General features: G+C 48.9%; 1 protein-coding gene and 1 long non-coding RNA gene across 3 annotated transcripts; one reads left to right on the forward strand and one right to left on the reverse strand.

Moving 5' to 3' along the window:
• Positions 1-155: 155 nt before the first annotated feature.
• Positions 156-8,189, forward strand: LOC111166720 (uncharacterized). Of its 2 annotated transcripts, XR_004023766.2 has the most exons (4): positions 156-340; positions 709-841; positions 1,483-2,493; positions 3,164-8,189. It is a non-coding gene; the product is annotated as an uncharacterized LOC111166720 (long non-coding RNA). The 2 variants fall into 2 exon arrangements; XR_004023765.2 differs by having other exon boundaries at positions 156-841.
• Positions 2,406-11,280, reverse strand: ASF1B (anti-silencing function 1B histone chaperone). The gene is made up of 4 exons (XM_022558682.3): positions 10,692-11,280; positions 5,388-5,503; positions 3,299-3,475; positions 2,406-2,917 (listed from the first exon to the last, which is right to left on the reverse strand). The coding sequence occupies exons 1-4, from the start codon at positions 10,798-10,800 to the stop codon at positions 2,711-2,713; spliced, it is 609 nt and encodes a 202-aa protein (XP_022414390.1). The 5' UTR covers positions 10,801-11,280; the 3' UTR covers positions 2,406-2,710.
• Positions 11,281-19,460: the final 8,180 nt, after the last annotated feature.

Raw genomic sequence — 19,460 nt, forward strand, 5'->3', positions numbered from 1 at the left:
CACTCGCGCGCTTGCGAGGCCCCAGCTGGGCGGGCCTACGCGTCTGATTGGCCGAGGCTCGCGACAGGGCCTGGGGTCCGCCCAGGGAGGCCGCCAATTGGCGGAGGCGCGCTGTCCGGCAAGCCCCCGGCAGAACGTTCGGTGTCAATCCGGGGGTGAGAGGGCGGGGCGGAGGTGCAGTCCGCGGCCCGGGCCCGCCCGGCGGGGCGGCGGAGGCTGGCGGGCGGCGGCGCCGAGCTCCGAGGCCCAGAAGGCGGTCCAGGCGGGCGCTCGCCCGGGTCCGTGCGCGCCGCAGTCCCCCGCCCCCGCTCAGTGCTGCAGCGGCTGCCGGCCAGCCAAGGTTGGCGCCGCGGCCCCCCCACCCCAACCCCGGCGCAGCCGCTGTCCACCTGCCAGCGGGGGAGGGGCGCGGCGAGCGCCGCGGGTCATAGGTCTCCGGGCCGCCAGCCGTCGTCATTCATGAGGCCTGGCGCAGGACAGCAGCAGCAGGCCCAGGGTCCATGCCGGGGTCGTCCTGGGTCTCCCTCAGCTACAGCCCGAGCTTCAGGAGGATGCTGAGCTCCGGGAGGGGGGCGCTCAGTAGCCATCCCTTTGCTGGGTGCCCACGCTGGGCTCATGCCAGCAGTAAGAGCTGGCACTTGCTAAATACATTACTTCGTACCACACTCCTGTCATGTAGGTACTAGTCTCATCGCTCCCGTTTTACAGATGAGGAAGCTGGGGCACAGCCAGACTGAGGACTCCCTCTGTCTGGGCAATGCAAAAGGAACCTCTTCTCCTGGAGCAGAAGTGCAAGATAAGCCCTGTTTTCAGGGTGCCCTTTAAATACAGCCTGAGGACGGTCAGTTTCCCATTGCCACATGTCTGACATTCAGGGCCAGATCATCCTACGCTGGGGTGGAGGTGGGGGGGGGCTGTCTCGTGCACTATAGGGTGTTTAGCAGCAGCTCCAGTCCCTCTACCAACGGCACGCCAGTAGAACTTCCCTCTCTTCTGGCAGTTGTGACAACTAAAACTATCTCTAGACATTGTTGAATGTGCCCTGCGGGGCAAAACTGCCCCCAGCTGAGAACCACTGAAGTAGAGGAAGGCCCAAACAGGAAGTGACACGATGGGCAGGAGACTGGATGAGCCAGCTCTCCTTGGCTTGGGCAGGCTAGCTCGTCTGAGGTCTACAAGCCAATTCACTGCTCTGCCTCTGGACTTGTATACAACCTGCACCCCACCCAGCAGCTGTCTGGACCTATGTTCCTAAGTCCACCACAGTCTCAGGGAGGGAAGAGTCTATGCTTTTCTGTGAATTGTGGGGAAATGGCTCATCAGCCAAACCACTCCACCTGGGGCTGTGGAGTTACAAAGTAAGGCTAAGTAAAATTTACTAAAAGTGTTGCTGTGTGTATCCTTGGAGCACAATGTTAACTAATTTCTGTGGGTCAAGGTCAAAGTCTGAAAAATCACTGGTTATGTATGCTCTATCTACAGAACAGCTGGGTTGCTTAAGTTTTGACAAAGAAAAACCCCTCCCTGGACCTCAGTCTGGAATACAACTGTAACAAGCAAGACTAGAGTAAGAAGCTGAGCAAGCGGACAAGGAGCAGTCAACCTACTGGCTGGGGAAGGAGGCTGCCCGGTCATGAGGCGAGATGGACAAAACTGCCTCAGTCTACCCAAGACAAAAGCAGAAACAGTCTAGATGAAGTGCTTTTTATTTTTAGACCAACCAAACATATTTAATATAAAAACCTTTCAATAGACAAACTACCATCACAACAGCATCCATGTAGCAGCGAGGGGATGCGGGCAAGGGTGGGGAGCGTGGTGGAGGGGGGAAGGTTTTCAGGCTCCCTCCTGCTTCTCTTGTCTGCACTGCGGCCTCTGAGAGCATGAGGTCTTAGGAGAGGGCAGATCAAGGCAGCCAGAAGCAGAGGGGCCCTGATACCGATACTGAGACAGAGCACAAAAGGCCCCTCCAACATACCATCTTCCCACAAGGGCAGCCTCCAGGGAAAGCCAGATCCAGCTGGGAGGCAGCAGGAAGGTGGCTGCGACTGAGGGGAGCATCAACCATCTCTTCTCAGCATCCTGCTGATCACCCTTCTGGGAACAGAGTTTTCCAGAGGGCTACTGGATTGAAAAGACCTAAAAATCATCCTAGGAGAAGGACAGAAATTGTGTCCGAGTCCACCTTCTACCAAGGCTCCTGGCCTGTGACTCCAGAAAGCTGGGTGGGTCTGCTCAGATGTTTGGGAAGGAAAATGAATGACAGAGCCTTTGGCCCAACAAGGCTGAAGCCTTGCCAGGCATAGACCAAGAAATCCTCAAGGCAAGCCAGGGAGGTCTGTGGGAAGAGCTTTGGGTCAACGGTACTATTGGAGTGCAGTGGCACAGTGGCCCGCAGGTGGAGTTTCTAATGTGTGTGGAAGCGAGAAAGGACACGAGAGAGAAAAAATTAAGAACTGAAGTACCTGCTTCTTTCAGGCCTGGGCAGTAGAGGTGAGATGATCCTCTGGGCCGGGGCTGGGAGAGAGAGACCTGAAGCCCCTTCCTTCCTTGGTGCCAAGTTTGACTGGCCTGGATATAGTTGATGGCCCCAAAGTCCTCCACGTGGCCTCCCTGAGACTCTCTGGTAGGCCCGGCTGCCCCCTCCAGATGTGCCAGGAGACTGGCCCGCAGTCCCAACTGGGCCCAGGTAGGGCCTAGAGTCCCACAGTTAGATGCAGTCCATGGAGTTCTCAGGGAGGAGCCCAGGGATGCAGCCAGGGAGACCTAAGCCCTTGATGGGAGTGCAGCTGAGGGGGAAGCCACAGCCCAGGGCTGGGTCGTGGTTCTCTATGGCCTCCAGCCTGTCTGTGGTGTTGTCCCAGTTGATGTGGAAGCGGGTCACCCGGGGGTTTGAGGTCAAGATGTTCCGCTGGAGCTGGGGCAGGAAAAGGAACGTGAACCCTCGTTAGCATGCCCTCGCGTTACTCCCATACAGCAGGGCGCTCTGAGATCCCGCCCCAAGCCCAGGAAGAGCAGACCTTGTTTATTCCATCCCCACCAACAATATGTGTAGAACTCCAGGGAATGCCTGTGCACCATGATTTAGGGCCGGGGCCTATCTAATCTTGATTCTGCGAGGCAAAATTCTGAGAAACAAAGACCTTTCTCTTTCCTGTTCTAGCCCGGCGCTCCGAGAGCTGAGCACTATGTGAAAACCTTAAGAAGTGACCTTGGCTCCCAATTCCAACGACTCAACTACCCCCAGGTGCCGAGGAGCCAGCCTGTCTGAAGCAGGAAGCGTGGAGAAAGGACCCACCTGAGAGAAGTCTGGCTTTAGGGGCGGGTTCTCCCGCAGCTCAGGGTTAGGGTACTCATTGTTGACGTAGTAGCCCACTCGGATGAACTCCTGTCCGTGGTAGGTGCAGGTGATGAGGACCACAGTCACACCCACGGCGTCAGTCTCAGGGATGAGGGATGGGTTGGGGGCATCGGCCTAGGGGAAACACAGGCTGGGCCTTAGCACTGATTGCCCGTCACACCTTGACCGGTAATACGATTCTCAAGCAACGTATATTTACTGAGCCAAAAGTATGGGTCTCTGCCCTCAGGGGTTTTCAATCCAGTGGTGGAGACAGAGTCAATCACACAAATGCCTGTAAAGTGCCGAACGTGACAGGTGCCATCGAGGAGAAGTATATGGTGATGAGGAGGAGTGTAGCAAGCAAGGGGGAGAGCGGCATAAAATGAGGCTGAAGAGGTGAGCAGCTAGGTACCAGTCAGTTAAGGGCTTGGGAAAGATCGAGAATGTTTAGCAGGAGATAAGTGTGGCATCACTCCTGCCAGCTGAAAAGACGACCCTGGAGGCCAGTGGAGCTGCGATAGGAAGAGGGCTAAGTGGGAGCAGGGAGACTAGGCAGGAGGCTACAGAGGTCATCCTGGAGAGAGCACAGTGGCTTAGATCAGGCAGTAGAGAAGGAGAGAGAGTGGACAGATGTGGGGTGTGTTGTTAAGGACAGGATCGGCTATATGACTGGTGCAAAATGAGACGAACACAAATGAAAACACAAGGGACTTCCCTGGTGGTTAAGAATCCGCCTGCCAATGCCGGGGACACGGGTTTGAGCCCTGGTCCGGGAAGACCCCACGTGCTGCGGAGCAACTAAGCCCATGCGCCACAACTACTGAGCCCGTGCTCCGCAACAAGAGAAGCCACCGCAATGAGAAGCCCGTGCGCTGCAACGAAGAGTAGCCCCCGCTCGCCACAACTAGAGAAAGCCTGCACGCAGTAACGAAGACCCAACACAGGCAAAAAAAAAAAAAAGCAACAAACAAACAAATGCAAACTTCAAAAATTAGTAAGTTTCAGCCAGTGACAGCAGAACATCATACCAAGAGTGGGGCCCAGTGTGACTGCATGGGTCGCATGCCTAGGAAGCCGGTCCTGGCTGTGGGGTAGGTTAGGTGGATTGGATATGGGTGGGTGAGGGCTTAGGTGATGGGGCGGGAATAGCCAAGATCAGGTAAGTGAATGGATTTGAGCAGAGGCTCTCAAACTTTAGTGTGCCTAAGAATCACATGATACCTGCATTTCTGAAAACAACCCCTGTGATGCTGGATTAGAGAGCTACTTAGCAGCTACAGTGGATCCTCATTATTCATGCATTCCGTATTTGCCAATTCGACTACTTGCTACAATGTATTTGTAACCCCCAAATCAATATTCAGGGGCTTTCACGGTCATTTAAGGACATGCACAGAGCAGGGGTGGGTAGAACCAGGCAGTCTCAGACTGTAAACACGTGCCTTTTGTGCGGTCTCAGGGCCACGGTTTCTGCATTTTTGTTGGTAATTTTGCTGTTTAAAAGGGCCCCAAAGCGTAGTGCTGAGTGCTGCCCTGTTTCTAAAAGCAAGAAGGGATGTACTTCATAGAGAAAACGTGTTAGATAAGCTTTGTTCAGCCATGAGTTATAGTGATGTGGGCCATGCGGCCAATGTGAATAAATCAACAATACAAAGTAAGTTGTCTTTAAACAGAAAAACATAAAACAAGATTGTGTATTGACTGGTTGATAAAAATGTGACTCGCAGGAAAATAACGCTGTATTTCCTCTAGGGGCAATGATCTAGTATTCACTAATTCACTAATTCGGTGTCTGCAGCAACTTTACAGGACATAACTCCTGTGAGTCATGAGAATCCACCGTAAGTCAGTGGCTCATGGTAACAGTTATGACACAGCGGTGGAGGAGCGGGAGGGGTCTGAAGTACCTTTGAGAGAGGTCAGACAGTGCTTGAGAGCAGAGCTAGGATTTGAACCTGAACTCTGACCAATGAGCCATTCTGTGTGCTTTTGGGTAGAAGAGGATATCTCTAGGTGTCAAGGCCTAAGGCCTAGTCTTTCTTACCTGAAAGATGAACGTGTGTCTCCCTGCTGGGACAGGGCCCACCAGCACCGAGTCTAAGATTTGATCAAGCTCCTCACTCTCGGCTGAGCCAACGTAAATGACCTTCCATTCCAGGTCTGCAAGGACACAGGGTGTTAAGAACTGAGACAGCCTGCCAGCAAGAAGGCTGGGAAAGGGCCTTCTCGTGTTAGTTTTGGATAGGTCCTTAATATATCGATAGGCTTTTATTCTCAAGGGCACCTGACACCCGCTGGGCACTAAGTGCCAGGCACTGCGGTCCCGATCACTGGGGCAGGCGCGAAGCTCTGTTTCCGGTGGGGAACTTTCTCCTGTGGGCCTAGCTTTGCCAGGCGACCTTGACTCGGCACCTCCGGGGAAACTTGGGCCTCTCAGAGCCTGAGGGTGAACCGTATGGCAGAGGTTGAATTAAGAGCCACGTGACAGAGGCGTGGAGGCGTGCTGAGGAGGGAACAGCAGGGAGTTGGGCCATTTGAGGGCCCTGCCCACTGGGTGCCAGGATAGGAAGCAGCATCCTCTTTCACACACAGGGACCAGTGCCACTGAACTGAGTAGATCCCTCGACAACTGGGGCAGGGCAGCAGACTGCAATCCAGTAGGACAGCCAGCCGGCAGGAGGGGAAGATAAGGTCGCTGGGGGAGCCAGCCAGTCCCCAGGTCCTCCAGATCCAGCACCAAGTCATGCCTGCTCTCAGACATTAGGGCAACAGCGACTCAGTCAACAAATATGGCATCATACGGCCATCCTCTGAACCCCAATTTTCTTGCATCCCATCCAGTCGGGGACTCACATTCCTGGGTATGTTCCGGCAAGATAAAAGGGCAAGTGCTCAATGAGACCCTGCCCGTCCATCGCAGGAAATTCCCAGTGACTGCGGCCTCTTGCAGGAGGTCCAAGTGTATCAGGGGCAAGGTCAGGCTACTACATGGAAATTTGGCAGGAGACCTGAAACTTATTTTAGGTTCTTTGCAATTACACAACCTATGGCTCCAGCAGCCGGGGGAAGTTTCACAAGCTGTGATTTTCGCAGGAAGCAAACTGTCTTAGAAGCTGCCCTGTTCCTTGGTCTAGTGTCCCACAAGAGCACCCAACTTTGGAAGCACAGCAATGCCCGGCCATGACTATGGAGGTTTGTCACCAGGGCTCCGTGCCCTTTCTCGATACACTGGCCTCCTGTCCTTCTGCAACTGACACCCAGGCCTTCTACTCACAGATCTGTAGGAGGTGGTGGCCATTGGGCTCACTGGGGTTCAGTCAAACTCCAGTCTCTTATTATTTGCAGGGAGGAGTTAAGTTTACTAATTTATTTTTATTACAAGTAGTGGCACAACCAGAAATAACGTTTTTGGATGAAAAGAAAACAAGCTAGCTCTGTTCTCACCTTCCTAACATAGCTTTATCATTTGATATCTTTCCTTCTGGCCTTTTTTCCCATCACCAGGGGAGTCACACATGTGTGCATTAACTAATGTGCTGCAGGGGGAGACAAAAAGGAGATTTTAATAGACCAGGCCGGGGTGTATGCCGTGGGCTCTCGGCGTTCAATACTGTCGGCAAGGGAGTTCCCTGGTGTCCTAGTGGTTAGGATTCTGGGCTTTCACTGCTGTGGCCCGGGTTCAAACCCTGGTTGGGGAACTGAGATGCCACAAGCTGCGTGGTGCAGCCAAAAACAACAACAAAAAATACTGTCAGCAAAACCTAAACTAAGATTTTGTTTACCGAGAAAGCACGTTGGCTGACCAGAAGAGAGAAATGCAGGTGGACGAGCAAATGGATCACGATGGCTCCCTCCACACAGGCCAGAAAGAAACCAGAGAATTAACCAAGGACTGCAGAGAAATACTCAAGGGTTAGAGGAGCTGATAAGATCACCTATGGAAGACAGAAGATGACTGAAGTGAGGATCTACAAATCGGAATTGCCTGAAACCTGCTCAAATGTCTTAAGCAGAAGCATACTGAAGTGACTTCATTTTTGAATGAGATACGGGGCATCAATCACCAGCACAACACAAACTGACTTCTCCTGAATATGGGACACGGTCACACACATGTAGTATTGTGTGCCTAACCTTCTGAGTAATTTCAAGGGTAAAATGACTACATTACTTTTGTTTTTCCTTCTTGGCCATGCCATGTGGCTTGTGGGATTAGTTCCCCGACCAGAGATTGAACCTGGGGCTCCTGGAGTGGAAGTGCGGAGTCCTAACCACTGGACTGCCAGGGAACTCCTAACGTTACATTTTGTCTTTATGCCTTAACTTTATAATCTGACCACTGCACAGCATGATGCTCTACTCTGTATGAAAACAAAACCCAAACCAATGATGTGATGAAAGACATGTTAAAAAATATATATCATAGTTGAACTAGCTGGAGAATCTGTTTCCTGCCTTAAAAACAACAACAGGACTTCCCTGGTGGCGCAGTGGTTAAGAATCCGTCTGCCAATGCAGGGGACGCAGGTTCGAGACCTGGTCCGGGAAGACCCCACATGCCGTGGAGCAACTAAGCCCGTGAGCCACAACTACTGAGCCTGCGCTCTAGAGCCTGCGAGCCACAACTACTGAAGCCCGCGTGCCTAGAGCCCGTGCTCCGCAACAAGAGAAGCCACCTCAGTGAGAAGCCCATGCACCACAACAAAGAGTAGCCCCTGTTCGCAGCAACTAGAGAAAGCCCGGGCACAGCAATGAAGACCCAAGGCAGCCGAAAATAAATAAATAAATAAATAAATTTATAAAAACAACAACTTATCTAGCAGGCCTTTTTCTGTTTATCACTTTCCCTTTGTTCGTAATCATACAGATGAACCTTGGCCTGACCTCAGGGTGTTAGGTGTGGGTCAGAACATCTGGCTCCAAGACTTATTCAAGTAGTACCTGTTGAATTTCTCAACTAAACAAGGGAAAAACACACCCAATGTACTGAATGTAGACCCATGCCTTGGAAGCATCTGGAAAGATGCTGAGGAGAAAAGAGAGCAAAAGGGGTTCAGAACCCTTGAGAAATGGGTCAGACTGGGGATTGGGCGTTCAGCTCTTCAGTTGCCAGTGTCTGAAGTCACCAGGTAACAAGACTGAGATTCCTCCAGAATCTGAGAGACTTCTAGAGCCAGACCCATTCCATCTGTCTGGGAGGCAGGAAACAAATTCTGTCTGCTCTGTGGGAAGAGGCAGAAAGGGAGTTGGCAGGTTAGAGTGAAGGACAGCTCAACAGGTACAACCAAAGAGTCTAGATTTCTAGGCCAGAGTTGGCTTTCCAACTGGAATTTCTCTGAGCAAAAGCTTTATTGTCCAGGCATAAATAATAATAGCACCCCCCTTTCCCTCCTCTGAGTCCTGTTTATGCTCCACTTCTAAAATAGGATGCCTTCTTTCCCAGGTTATAGCAAAGATACAGAACCCTGGACACAGAGCTCAGAGACAAAACCTAGGGTTAATAATTCTACAAACCGGCTGTGTGACCTTGGAGAAGTCATTCCATTTCTTTCTATTAAAAAATAATAACCAGCAGATTGATTTTAGCCTTTCCTGCTCTGATTCTATAAACAGATTAGTAAAGTAACAGAGCAGGAGCTTTGTAGGAATGAAAGTACTAGATAATGACCATGCAACCATTTTTAAATGCAAGAAGCGCAAACAGGCTGATTGAAACCCGATCTCCTGCCATCTGGGAACTGTGGATCCCTTAACCTATTAGCTCCTTACATCTCCTCCTGGCTTTAAAATTAAATCTTATTCCACAGGGTCATTCTACACCTTATTTATTTATTTACACCCTGCCTTGTTCCAGAAAGGATTTAACTGGGCTTATTCTACAGTTAGTCCCAAGCAGACCCCTTCATTTAAAAAGGAGAGAAACTGGGGAGAGACTGGTCCAATGGCCCAGCCCAAGCACACACACATTGTATCAACCCCAGGCTACTCCACGGGCTGACATGCAGGCAAACCACCCACCTACCACTGAGAGGTGCTGCTTAGCACGCCCTGGCCTCACAGATCTCCACCTCCTCAGCTGCTGCCTCTTCTCTTAACCACCAAGGGGAGAAGAGATCTAATGGAGTACTTCCCCCCTGAAAGTCGTGCCAAGACTCGCTGAATGACCTCAGATTTTTCGATTTTTATAGACCTTGACTTGAAAGGTCTTTTACTCTTTGTGGCTCCCATCTTCTCATCTGTGAGATGAGAGCCATGTCCACCTTTGTTACACAGATGAGTAAGTACATCTGTGAAAGCACCTTGGAAAAGATGCACAAAATGTTGTGACCTCCCAGATGATTGTTTGAAGCCAGATACCTTCACGGCTCAGCCTGGAACACCCACCCCGCAAGACTAGGTCAGACCATCAAAAATCTTGGGGGCATTGTTGCAGTAGGTCAGCAGGAGTCTGGCAGGCAAACAGTAGGAACCAGCTAATGCTTGCCTGGCCATGCCACCCCTCAGATTTGAGTATGCTCATTGAAGCCCACAGTCAGAGAGGCAGAAAGAACAGGAGCTGGGGAGATCAGGTTATCCTCAAAGACTGGAGCCAAAAGCCAGGCCATGCCTCCCCAGGTGGAGTAGAGGGTTGGGGCCAGACTAAGGAGGGAAGCCAGGTTCTAGGGTATGTGGTTTGGGGTAGAAAACAAGCAGAAGTAGCTGGGGTTGGGGTTAAGTATCAGCAGGTAGGGGAGGAGATTATGGGGAGACAAATGGGGAGATGGGGACGAGTGAGGTCTTGCCACAGGGCGAAAAGATCTTCACAGGGAAAATGGGGGAGGGGGCTGAGGTTTCCATATGGGAAATTGGGAGGGGGCTGGGGTTTCCGTTGGGGAAATTCGAGGGGCCTGGAGGTTAGGATCGCCATAGGAAATGAGGTGGGAGTGTCTCACCACAGGGGAGAGGGGATTGGTGGGGAGGACTGGGTGGCTGCAGTGGCAGTCTACCCGTACAGAAACAGAAGGTGGGGCGTTTATTGCTACAGGGAAGACGGGGTGGCTGAGTGTCTCTGCAGGTTAAAGAACGGAGGCTGAGAAAGTCTCTACATAGAACACAGGTGCCCAGGAGAAGCGCCACAGGAGAAAGAGGGGAATGATGAGGTCTCCACGGGGGAGAACGGGAGTAACCGTGGGGGTGGGGGTAGGGTAGTCTCCAAGGGCAGGTTGGCACTGGGAGGGGGTTTGGTTCACCGGAGATCTCGGTTGGGGGAGGGGGGGTGTGTTTCACAGGGTTGGCCTCGGGGTTGTCTCCAAGGGGAGGTCGGGGTTGGCCCAGGGGAGAGGGGGTCTCCACACGGGCCCAGCCTCACCGTCTGCTAGGGCCTCATTGCACTCGAAGCTGATCTCGAACCGGAAGGGGCTGTGGAAAGGGCTCGGATTCTCCAGCACCGCCACGTTCAACACCGACACCTTAGCCATCGCCTCGTCGGGTCGCAGCCGGGGCCAGAGCTGGGGCCGAGCCCGCGCCTGGGTCCTATCGGTTCAGCGGAGCAGTGTTGCCAGAAGCCGCTCCCGCTCCCTCCGACCGCGATCTAAAGTGCGTATCTCCTCCGCGCGCCTCCTTCAAATAGCAGGTCCCACCCTCCGGCTAATCACAGTCAACGCTCCACGACTGCGCGAGCTCCCCCTCAGCCAATCCTGGAGCGTCGGGCTGCGCGCCGAGACTCCCGGGACCAATCCGTGGAGCTCCCTCTCCGGGATGAGGGAGGGAGGCGGGACCGTCTCTTAGCTTCTTTGGGTGTCCGCGGAGAACCAATCCCCAGAGTCTCCGACTCGGAAGTCTAGGGAGGGGTGGGCGGGGTCACGGCGCAGGGCCCCTCTTGGCCAATCCTGAGGGTCCCCGCACCAGCGAGGTCAGCGCTTAGCCCCGCCCTTCCGGGAGACGCATCCAGCTGGGGACAGCGCAGCCAACCTCCGAGCGGTGGCGCGCGGCGCTCGCTTAAGAGGGAAAGAAGGGCGGTGCTCGACCTGCGGTGATTGGCAGGCAGGAGTGGGGAGGGAATAAAGCAGATTCTGTGAGAGGTTATTGGCTGAGATGGCTGCGGGAGGTGGGAGGGGAGAAGAATCGGCCGGGGATTCGTGGGAGTGGAGCGGAAGTCGGCTGCTGGCGCGGTTGAGCCGCGTGTGAAGAGGAAGGAGGAGCGTTTGTACCTTTGGCGTCTGTCAGCTGGTGAGCGTTGCCGGAAGTTTCTCGAAGGGGGCTCCTGGCCCCTCGGGCCCAGCGGCCTGGGAGAACGTTGTGAACGTTTAACTCACCCTTGAGGGGAGACGGTGGGGCCGGTACGCGGCGCGCTGAGTCCTGGGACCGGGAGTCGGGCCTGGTTCGAATCCAGTTCTTACACCCTCGAGAGCCCCTGGGGAGGTTTCATGTGGACAACGCTGTAAGTGGGAGTTCGAGTCCGGCCTTTGCCAGTCGCTACCCGAGGCCACGTTTCCCTGCCCATTGAATGGGGTCGTGAAAATTGACTTTCCTGACCTATGATTGCATAATACATCTAGAAACTTCTCTCCACACTCCCAGGCGTAGGCCGGACCACCGTGGCCCCCAGCCTGGAAGACTCTAGGGACCTCCGCACTCACTGTGCTTCCACCAGCGGCAACATACCTAATTTTACACTTTTCTATAGTAACCACGTTAAAAAAGTTTTAAAAAGTTAAAATAATTTTAATATACTAAAAATATAGCCACAATATCATTTCAACATGTGATCGGTATAAAAAAATACAACAGAGGTATCTTACTTGTTACTTAGTACTAAGGCTTTGAAATCCTGTGTGTTCTACACTTTATACCACATCTGTGATCCGGACGCTGCATTTTCACCGGAAATAGTTTAGGTTTCATAAAATTTACAGTTGAAATGTAGATTCACATACCCAAGCTGTATCCAGCATACTTAAAAGTTTCCCATGAGCTCAGTCTTCTGTCGGTGTTAAATTGAAATGTTAATTGATGAAAGTTAAGCGACGGGAACGTTCTGTTTCACAGCTGGCACTAAGCCACATGCAGGAGCTCGTGATCCCCTGTGGCTTCTGTATTGGACAGTGCAGATCTGAAACAAATTGGATCAGTCACCCCCCCCCACTTAAAATGTGAGTGGTTTTCTGTTGTTCTCAGTATGAGAATATTGTCTTCAAGACTCTACATGCTTTGTTTACTACCCACCCAGCCCCCAACTTCAGTCCAGCCAAACTGACCCTCTTTTAGTTTCGTAAAAATCTGACATGGCAGCCCCACCTCTTCTTCCAGCTCTTGCCATGACTGGTGCCTTCTTGTTATTCAGGTCTCTGCTCAGATGTCCTCTCCTGGGAGAAACCTTTCCAAGGGTCCCCTGGACAGTGTTCAGACTCAGAGTGTAAGCCTGAACAGTACTGTTTCAAGCCACTAGCATTTTTTTTTTTTTTACTTACTAGATTACAGGTTTATTACAGAAGGATCTAACTCAGGAAGAACCAGATGAAAGAGATGTAGAGGGCAAGGTATGGGGAAGGGGGGGTTGTGTGTGGAACTTCCACGCTCTCTGAACTTCCATGCTCTTTGAGCGTGCTCTCTCTCCCCATTGTCCACGTGTTCACAAACCCAGAAACTCTCTGAACCCTGTCCTTTTGGGTTGTTACGGAGGCTGCATTAGGCATGATTGATTAAATCACTGACCACTGGTGACTGAGCTCAATCTCCAGCCCTTCACCCGTCTCAGAGGTGGGGGTGGGTTGAGCAAGCCACTAGCATTTCTTATCCAGCCTCCTCTGTGGCCTCATGATGCTAGGCATTATTATTATTATTTTTTTTTTTTGTATCTCTGTCTCACATCCAGCCTCCTCTGTGGTCTCATGATGCTAGGTATTATTATTATTTTTTGTATCTCTATCTCACATTAAGTAAAAAAAAAAAATTTTTTTTAAATTATAAATTAGTTTATTTATTTTTGGCTGCATTGGGTCTTTGTTGCTTCATGTGGGCTTTCTCTAGTTGCGGTGAGTGGGAGCTACTCTTCGTTGAGGTGCACGGGCTTCTCATTGCGGTGGTTTCTCTTGTTGCGGAGCACGGGCTCTAGCTACGCAGGCTTCAGTAGTTGTGGCACACAGGCTCAGTAGTTGCGGCTCGCGGGCTCTAGAGTGCAGGCTCAGTAGTTGTGGCACACGGGCTTAGTTGCTTTGCAGCACGTGGGATCTTCTGGGACCAGGGCTCGAACCCGCGTCCCCTGCATTGGCAGGTGGATTCTCAACCACTGCACCACCAGGGAAGCCCAAATTTTTTTCCCCCATTGAAACGATTTGGCTGCAAGAAAATTCACATTACAATCAGTTATGATTTCTTGGCAGTCACTGGGCATCCTTGGGAATTTTTGTGACTTGAGAAAATCTAATTTTCAAATTATTTCCAAATGTAATTCGATTGTTTATGAATACAAAATTTGATGAATGAAGTTGTTATGGTATGTTTTCTAGACATTTAATTAAACATTTATTCATTACAACTTCGTAGTTTTCTTTTTGCATCGTGGAACTTTTTTTCCTTTATTCCCAGCCCCAACCTTTTCATAGCCTCTGAAAAGCTCATCAGCCGTAAGCATTATGTCTGTGGTGCTAATGAAGAAAATGGCCCTGTCTATAATGCCTTCTCCCTACAGCTGGCTGAGTAATCTTCAGTTGTAAACCAGATCATGTCATTACCCTGCTTAAAACCTTCAAAGGCTTATCATACTTAGAATGAAACTTACGATCTTTACTTTGGCTTAGGAGGCCCTGCACACTGGCTTAAGCTGACCTCTCAAGCCTCAGCTACCAGTCTCCCTCTTGTGACCACTCTCAAGCCCTGCTGGCTTCATTTCCCGTCTTTCAACACACCAAACTTATTCCTGCTGCAGGGTTTTGCACTTGCTGTTCCCTCTGCCTGGAATGTGCTTCCTTCAGATAATTGGGTGGCTGTCTCATTCTCATCATTTATGGTTCACCTCAGATGTCTCTCCCAAAGAAGCCTTCTTGGACCACCCTAGTTAAAGTAGACCTTCGTTAATTACAAAAACCTGCTTTATTTTTTATCTTAGGAGCACTTACCAGAATCTGTAGATATGTTGATTTTAATTGTGCTTCTTTTTTTTGGCCGCACGGCTTACGGGATCTCAGTTCCGCTACCAGGGATTGGACCTGGGCCAGTGGAAGCGCCGAATGCTAACCACTAGACCACCAGGGAACTCCCTAATTGTGCTTTTTATCTCTCATCATCCCTCAGTAGACTGAAAGCTGGTTGAGGACAGAGATCTCACCTGTCTCACACTGAAGTCTCAGTGTATTGCCAGAGCTTAGCATAGGAAGTCTTCAATAAATTTTTTTTTAAAGTGTAAATCCATATAAAGACTTAGCATAGTACCTGGAATGTGACGAGTACTCCATAAACACCATAAACATGGACTGTTAGTAGCGCATAGTAATTAGGAGATAAGTCATCATTTTTCTTATGTAGTATTTCAGGTGCACTCACACTCAAAAACAAGCATAAGAAATGCCATGACAAATATGTTTTTACCCATTACCCAGCTTAAGAAGTAAAACATTAGCGATGCAATTGAAAGGTCTTATATACCCCTGCCTCAAACCCGTTCCTCTCCCCTTTTTTTCAGATGTAACTACAATCCTGGTTTTGGTGTTTATTTTTCAGTGCATGTTTGTATATCTTTAATATGTGCCTTTAAACTATGTATAGTATTGTATGTCATGTTCTACAACTTTATACAAAAGAGTCAACTATAGCAGGCCTGAGACTGCTCTCCTTAGAAAGGCCTGTTTGCAAGGTTGGCCCTTGGTTGGTGTCTAGGAACTTGGATTTCAGGAGGGTTCACACCATTCCCTAAATAATACAAGGGGCTCATGGTGCCTAAACTGTACAGACAATGTGATTTGTGTCGAGCACCTGCTTTCCTTCTGGAGTCTGGAAGTTTGGTACTTGACCAGCTGCCCCACCCCCCCACCCTAATACCCTGGGCACTGTATCTCTAAGGAGCTTTCCTGGTGGACAACATTTCACACGTGTTGTCACAGCTCTGCTATAGGAACTAAGCATGTTCTTTGTAACTCCACTGGGAGAGGACTCTTGGAAGCTTGTGCCTGGTTTCCTCCAGACTTCGCCCCATGCACCTTTTCCCTTGGCTGATTTTGCTTTGTATCCTTTCACTGTAAGAAATCATACCCTGGGGAATTCCCTGGTGGTCCAGTGGTTAGGTCTCTGAGCTTCCACTTCAGGGGGCACAGGTTCAATCCCTGGTTGGGGAACTAAGATCCCACATGCTGCATGGTGTGGCAAAAAAAAAAAAAAACCAAAACAACAACAACAAAAAAGAAATCATACCCTGAGTAGGCTATATGCTAAATCCTGTGAATCCTCCTAGTGAGTCAGGGATGATCTTGGGGACCCCCAACACAGTATCATACCACATATATCCTGACAGGGCTAGAACTAGGATGAGGAAAGCAAGGGCACAACATTTAAGGAGACACACCCTCCAAGTCACACAAGTGCCATCCTGTACCTGCATGACTCTGAGGGTGAGTGCCTCCTAAAATTTTCATTCTAGACACCTAACTTGCTTCACTCTGGTCCCAGCCCTTGCTTCACTCTGGTCCCAGCCCTACCTTCATTTTTTTTTAAAATTAATTAATTAATTAATTGTGGCTGCCTTGGGTCTTCGTTGCTGCGTGCAGGCTTTTTCTCTAGTTGCGGCAAGTGGGGGCTACTCTTCGTTGCAGTGTACGGGCTTCTCATTGCGGTGGCTTACTCTTGTTGCGGAGCATGGGCTCTAGGCATGCAGGCCTTAGTAGTTGCCGCTCATGGGCTCTAGAGCACAGGCTCAGTAGTTGTGGTGCACAGGCTTAGTTGCTCTGCGGCATGTGGGATCTTCCCGGACCAGGGATCGAACTCGTGTCCCCTGCATTGGCAGGCGGATTCTTAACCACTGCGCCACCAGGGAAGTCCCCCAGCCCTACCTTCTGAAGCTGCTTTTTTTTGGTCAAACATAATGCTTTTTTTAAAAAATAAATTTATTTATTTTTGTCTGTGTTGGGTCTTCGTTGCTGTGCGCAGGCTTTCTCTAGTTGCGGCGAGCAGGGGCTACTATTCGTTGCGGTGCGTGGGCTTCTCACTGCGGTGGCTGCTCTTGTGGAGCATGGGCTCTAGGGTGTGCGGGCTTCAGTAGTTGTGACTTGCGGGCTCTACAGCGCAGGCTCGGTAGTTGTGGCGCACGGGCTTAGTTGCTCTGCGGCATGTGGGATCTTCCCGGACTAGGGCTCGAACCTGTGGCCCCTGCATTGGCAGGCGGATTCTTAACCACTGTGCCATCAGGGAAGCCCCGAACATAATGCTTTTCAGAGGTATATATATGACACGTGTATAGCTCTAGTCGTTTATTTTCACTGGTGTATGGCTGTGCTGTCTGATGTAGTAACCATTAGCCACATGTGGCTGTTTATATTTCAGTTAATCAAAATTAAATGAAAAATTCAATTCCCCAGTCACTTAGCCATATTTCATGTGTTTAATAGACACCTGTGGCTAGTGGCTACCACATTAGACAGCTTAGATAAAGAATACTTCTGTGATCACAGAAAGTTTTGTTGGACAGTGTTTACTTATCCATCTACCTCTTGCTTGGTATTTAGCTTGTTTCTGGTTTTCTACTCTTACAAACAGTGCTGTAATGTTTATTGTTGTGCATGGCTCTTTGTGTACACATGCAGGAGTTTCTCTAGGCTACATACCTAGGAGTTGAATTGCTGGGTTTTGGGAATATTCACCTTTACTAGATATTGCCAGTTTGTTCTTCAAAATGATTGTTCCAGTTCTCACTCCCACCGGCATTGTTGCTATTGCTCAGTGTCCTTATCCATACTTGCTATTGTCAGACTCTTACATGTCTGTCTTTATGATGGGTGTGAATTATTGGTTTCAGTTTGCATTACCATGATTAATAGTGAGATTGAGCTTTTTTCATGTTTATTTACCATTTGCCTTTCGTGAATTGCCTGTTCATATCTTTGCCCATTTTCCTGCTGGATTGTCTTCATCTTACTGAGTGCAGGAGTTCTTACATCTGAGGCATGCCTTTTCATTTGTATGGTGTCTTCTGATGTTCAGAATTTACTATTTTTATTATCATCATCATCATTATTTTAATGTCATCAGAATTATGAATCTACTTATAGTTTGTGTTTTTTTGTGTCTTGCTTAAGAAATCTTATGCTGCGATCAGTAAGATATCCTACTGTATTTTCTTCTGGAAGGTCTACTTTTCATATTTAGCTTAAAAAACAAACAATCTGGAATTTATTTTTGTTTATGATGTGAGGTAGGTTTAGTTTTTTTCATTTGGATAACCACGTGTCCCAGCTCCATTTATTGAGTAGTCCAGTGGTTCTCAAAATGTGATCCCCTGGGGATCCCCAAGAACCTTTTAGGGAATCCATGAGATAAACTATTTTCATAATAATTCTAAGGCATTATTTGCCTTTCTCATTTGTGCTATGTTGTCTGTGCACTGTTGGTACAAAAACAATGGGTAAAACTTCTGGCCCCTTAGCAGGAAACAGTGCAGTGTCACCATATTGTGGTGGTGGTTGTCATTGTATTCCTCACCACCACACACACGCTCAGTGTTAAAACAGTTTCACTTAAGAATGTCCTTGAAGAAGCAGTGAAAGTAGTAATTGTGTTAAAGCTTAGCCCTACAGCAGGTCTTTCTAATATTCTGGGTGGTGAAATGCGACGCTTGCATAGAGCACTTCTATTGCATGCTGAAGAATGATGGTAGTTGAGGTAATGTACAGTTGTTTGAGTGGAGGTGGAACTGCTGACTTTTTTCATGAACACAGTTTTTACTTGAATAATTGCTAATTATTAATTATTCAGACTAGGATATATGCTATGTATTTTCTCAGAAACAAATGCAGTGAGTGGTCACTTGGAGGAAAATTAACAGTGTGTTGCCAATGATAATATTTGAGCTTTTAAGCAAAACTTAGACATTTAGGAAACTTTTATTTACCACCATCAGCCTGACAACTTTTCAATATTTAAAGGTTTTCCTGATGAGATCAGTGGTGATATTATTAACAGATATATTTAAAAAATACTGTAGAGTGAAATGTAATAACTCAGCATATCAATATTTTCCTAAAGACCAATGCATGATGTTACAAAATCAGTCATAAAAGATCAATTAAAATTTGTAAGATAGACCAATGGGTTTCAGTGTAACAGAGCATGAAAAGTTTATTGATACAGTTTCATATTCAACATTGTAACTAACTTTAATACGCCACCACTTGTTGAGTTTTGGTATAGTAACAAAGTAAAATATCCCCAATTAGCTGAAAAGGCTATGACACTCCTCCCTTTTCCGACTATGTATCTTTGTGAGGCTGGCTTTTCTTCACATACTTCAACCAAAACAGCATATTGCAACAGATTGATTGCAGAAGCCTGATGTGAGAATACAGCTGCCTTTCATTACACCAGACAGTAGGAGTTTTACAAAAATGTAAAACAATACCATTCTTTGCACTGCTTTGTTTTTAAAATATGCATATAGTTACTTTTTAATAAAATAGGTCATTTATTTTAACATTTAATAGATTTATTAACCAATTTAATTTAGTTAAATATTTAAAAATTTTGCTCAGTTTTAATTTCCAATTCAGTAAATATAAATAATCTCTATCCCCATAAACAACAGCTCATTAGGGTCCCCATTAATTTTTATTTTGCGGTACATGGGCCTCTCACTGTTGTGGCCTCTCCCGTTGCGGAACACAGGCTCCGGACGCACAGGCTCAGCGGCCATGGCTCACGGGCCCAGCCGCTCTGCGGCATGTGGCATCTTCCCGGACCGGGGCACGAACCCGTGTCCCCTGCATCGGCAGGTGGACTCTCAACCACTGCGCCACCAGGGAAGCCCCACATTCATTTTTTAAAAAAAGATTTAATTTTTTTTTAGAGCAGTTTTAGGTTCATGACATAGATTTCTCATATACCTCTCCCCCTCCCACATGCATAGTATCCCCCATCATTAACATCCACCACCAAAGTG

Source organism: Delphinapterus leucas, unplaced genomic scaffold (assembly GCF_059928025.1).
Source record: "Delphinapterus leucas isolate spDelLeu-1000000601 "Yukka" unplaced genomic scaffold, BTC_Dleu_Yukka2 spDelLeu_asBTCV2_sq25, whole genome shotgun sequence".
Lineage (NCBI taxonomy): Eukaryota > Metazoa > Chordata > Mammalia > Artiodactyla > Monodontidae > Delphinapterus > Delphinapterus leucas.

What these genes read in the sequence shown, in the direction of transcription:
- ASF1B (XM_022558682.3), bottom strand. Translation starts at nt 10,800, where the DNA reads ATGGCTAAGGTGTCGGTGTTGAACGTGGCGGTGCTGGAGAATCCGAGC. An exon ending in GACACACGTTCATCTTTCAG is followed by an intron (nt 3,476 to 5,387) that starts GTAAGAAAGACT and finishes TGTTTCCCCTAG; the next exon opens with GCCGATGCCCCCAACCCATC. An exon ending in TAAAGCCAGACTTCTCTCAG is followed by an intron (nt 2,918 to 3,298) that starts GTGGGTCCTTTC and finishes TTCCTGCCCCAG; the next exon opens with CTCCAGCGGAACATCTTGAC.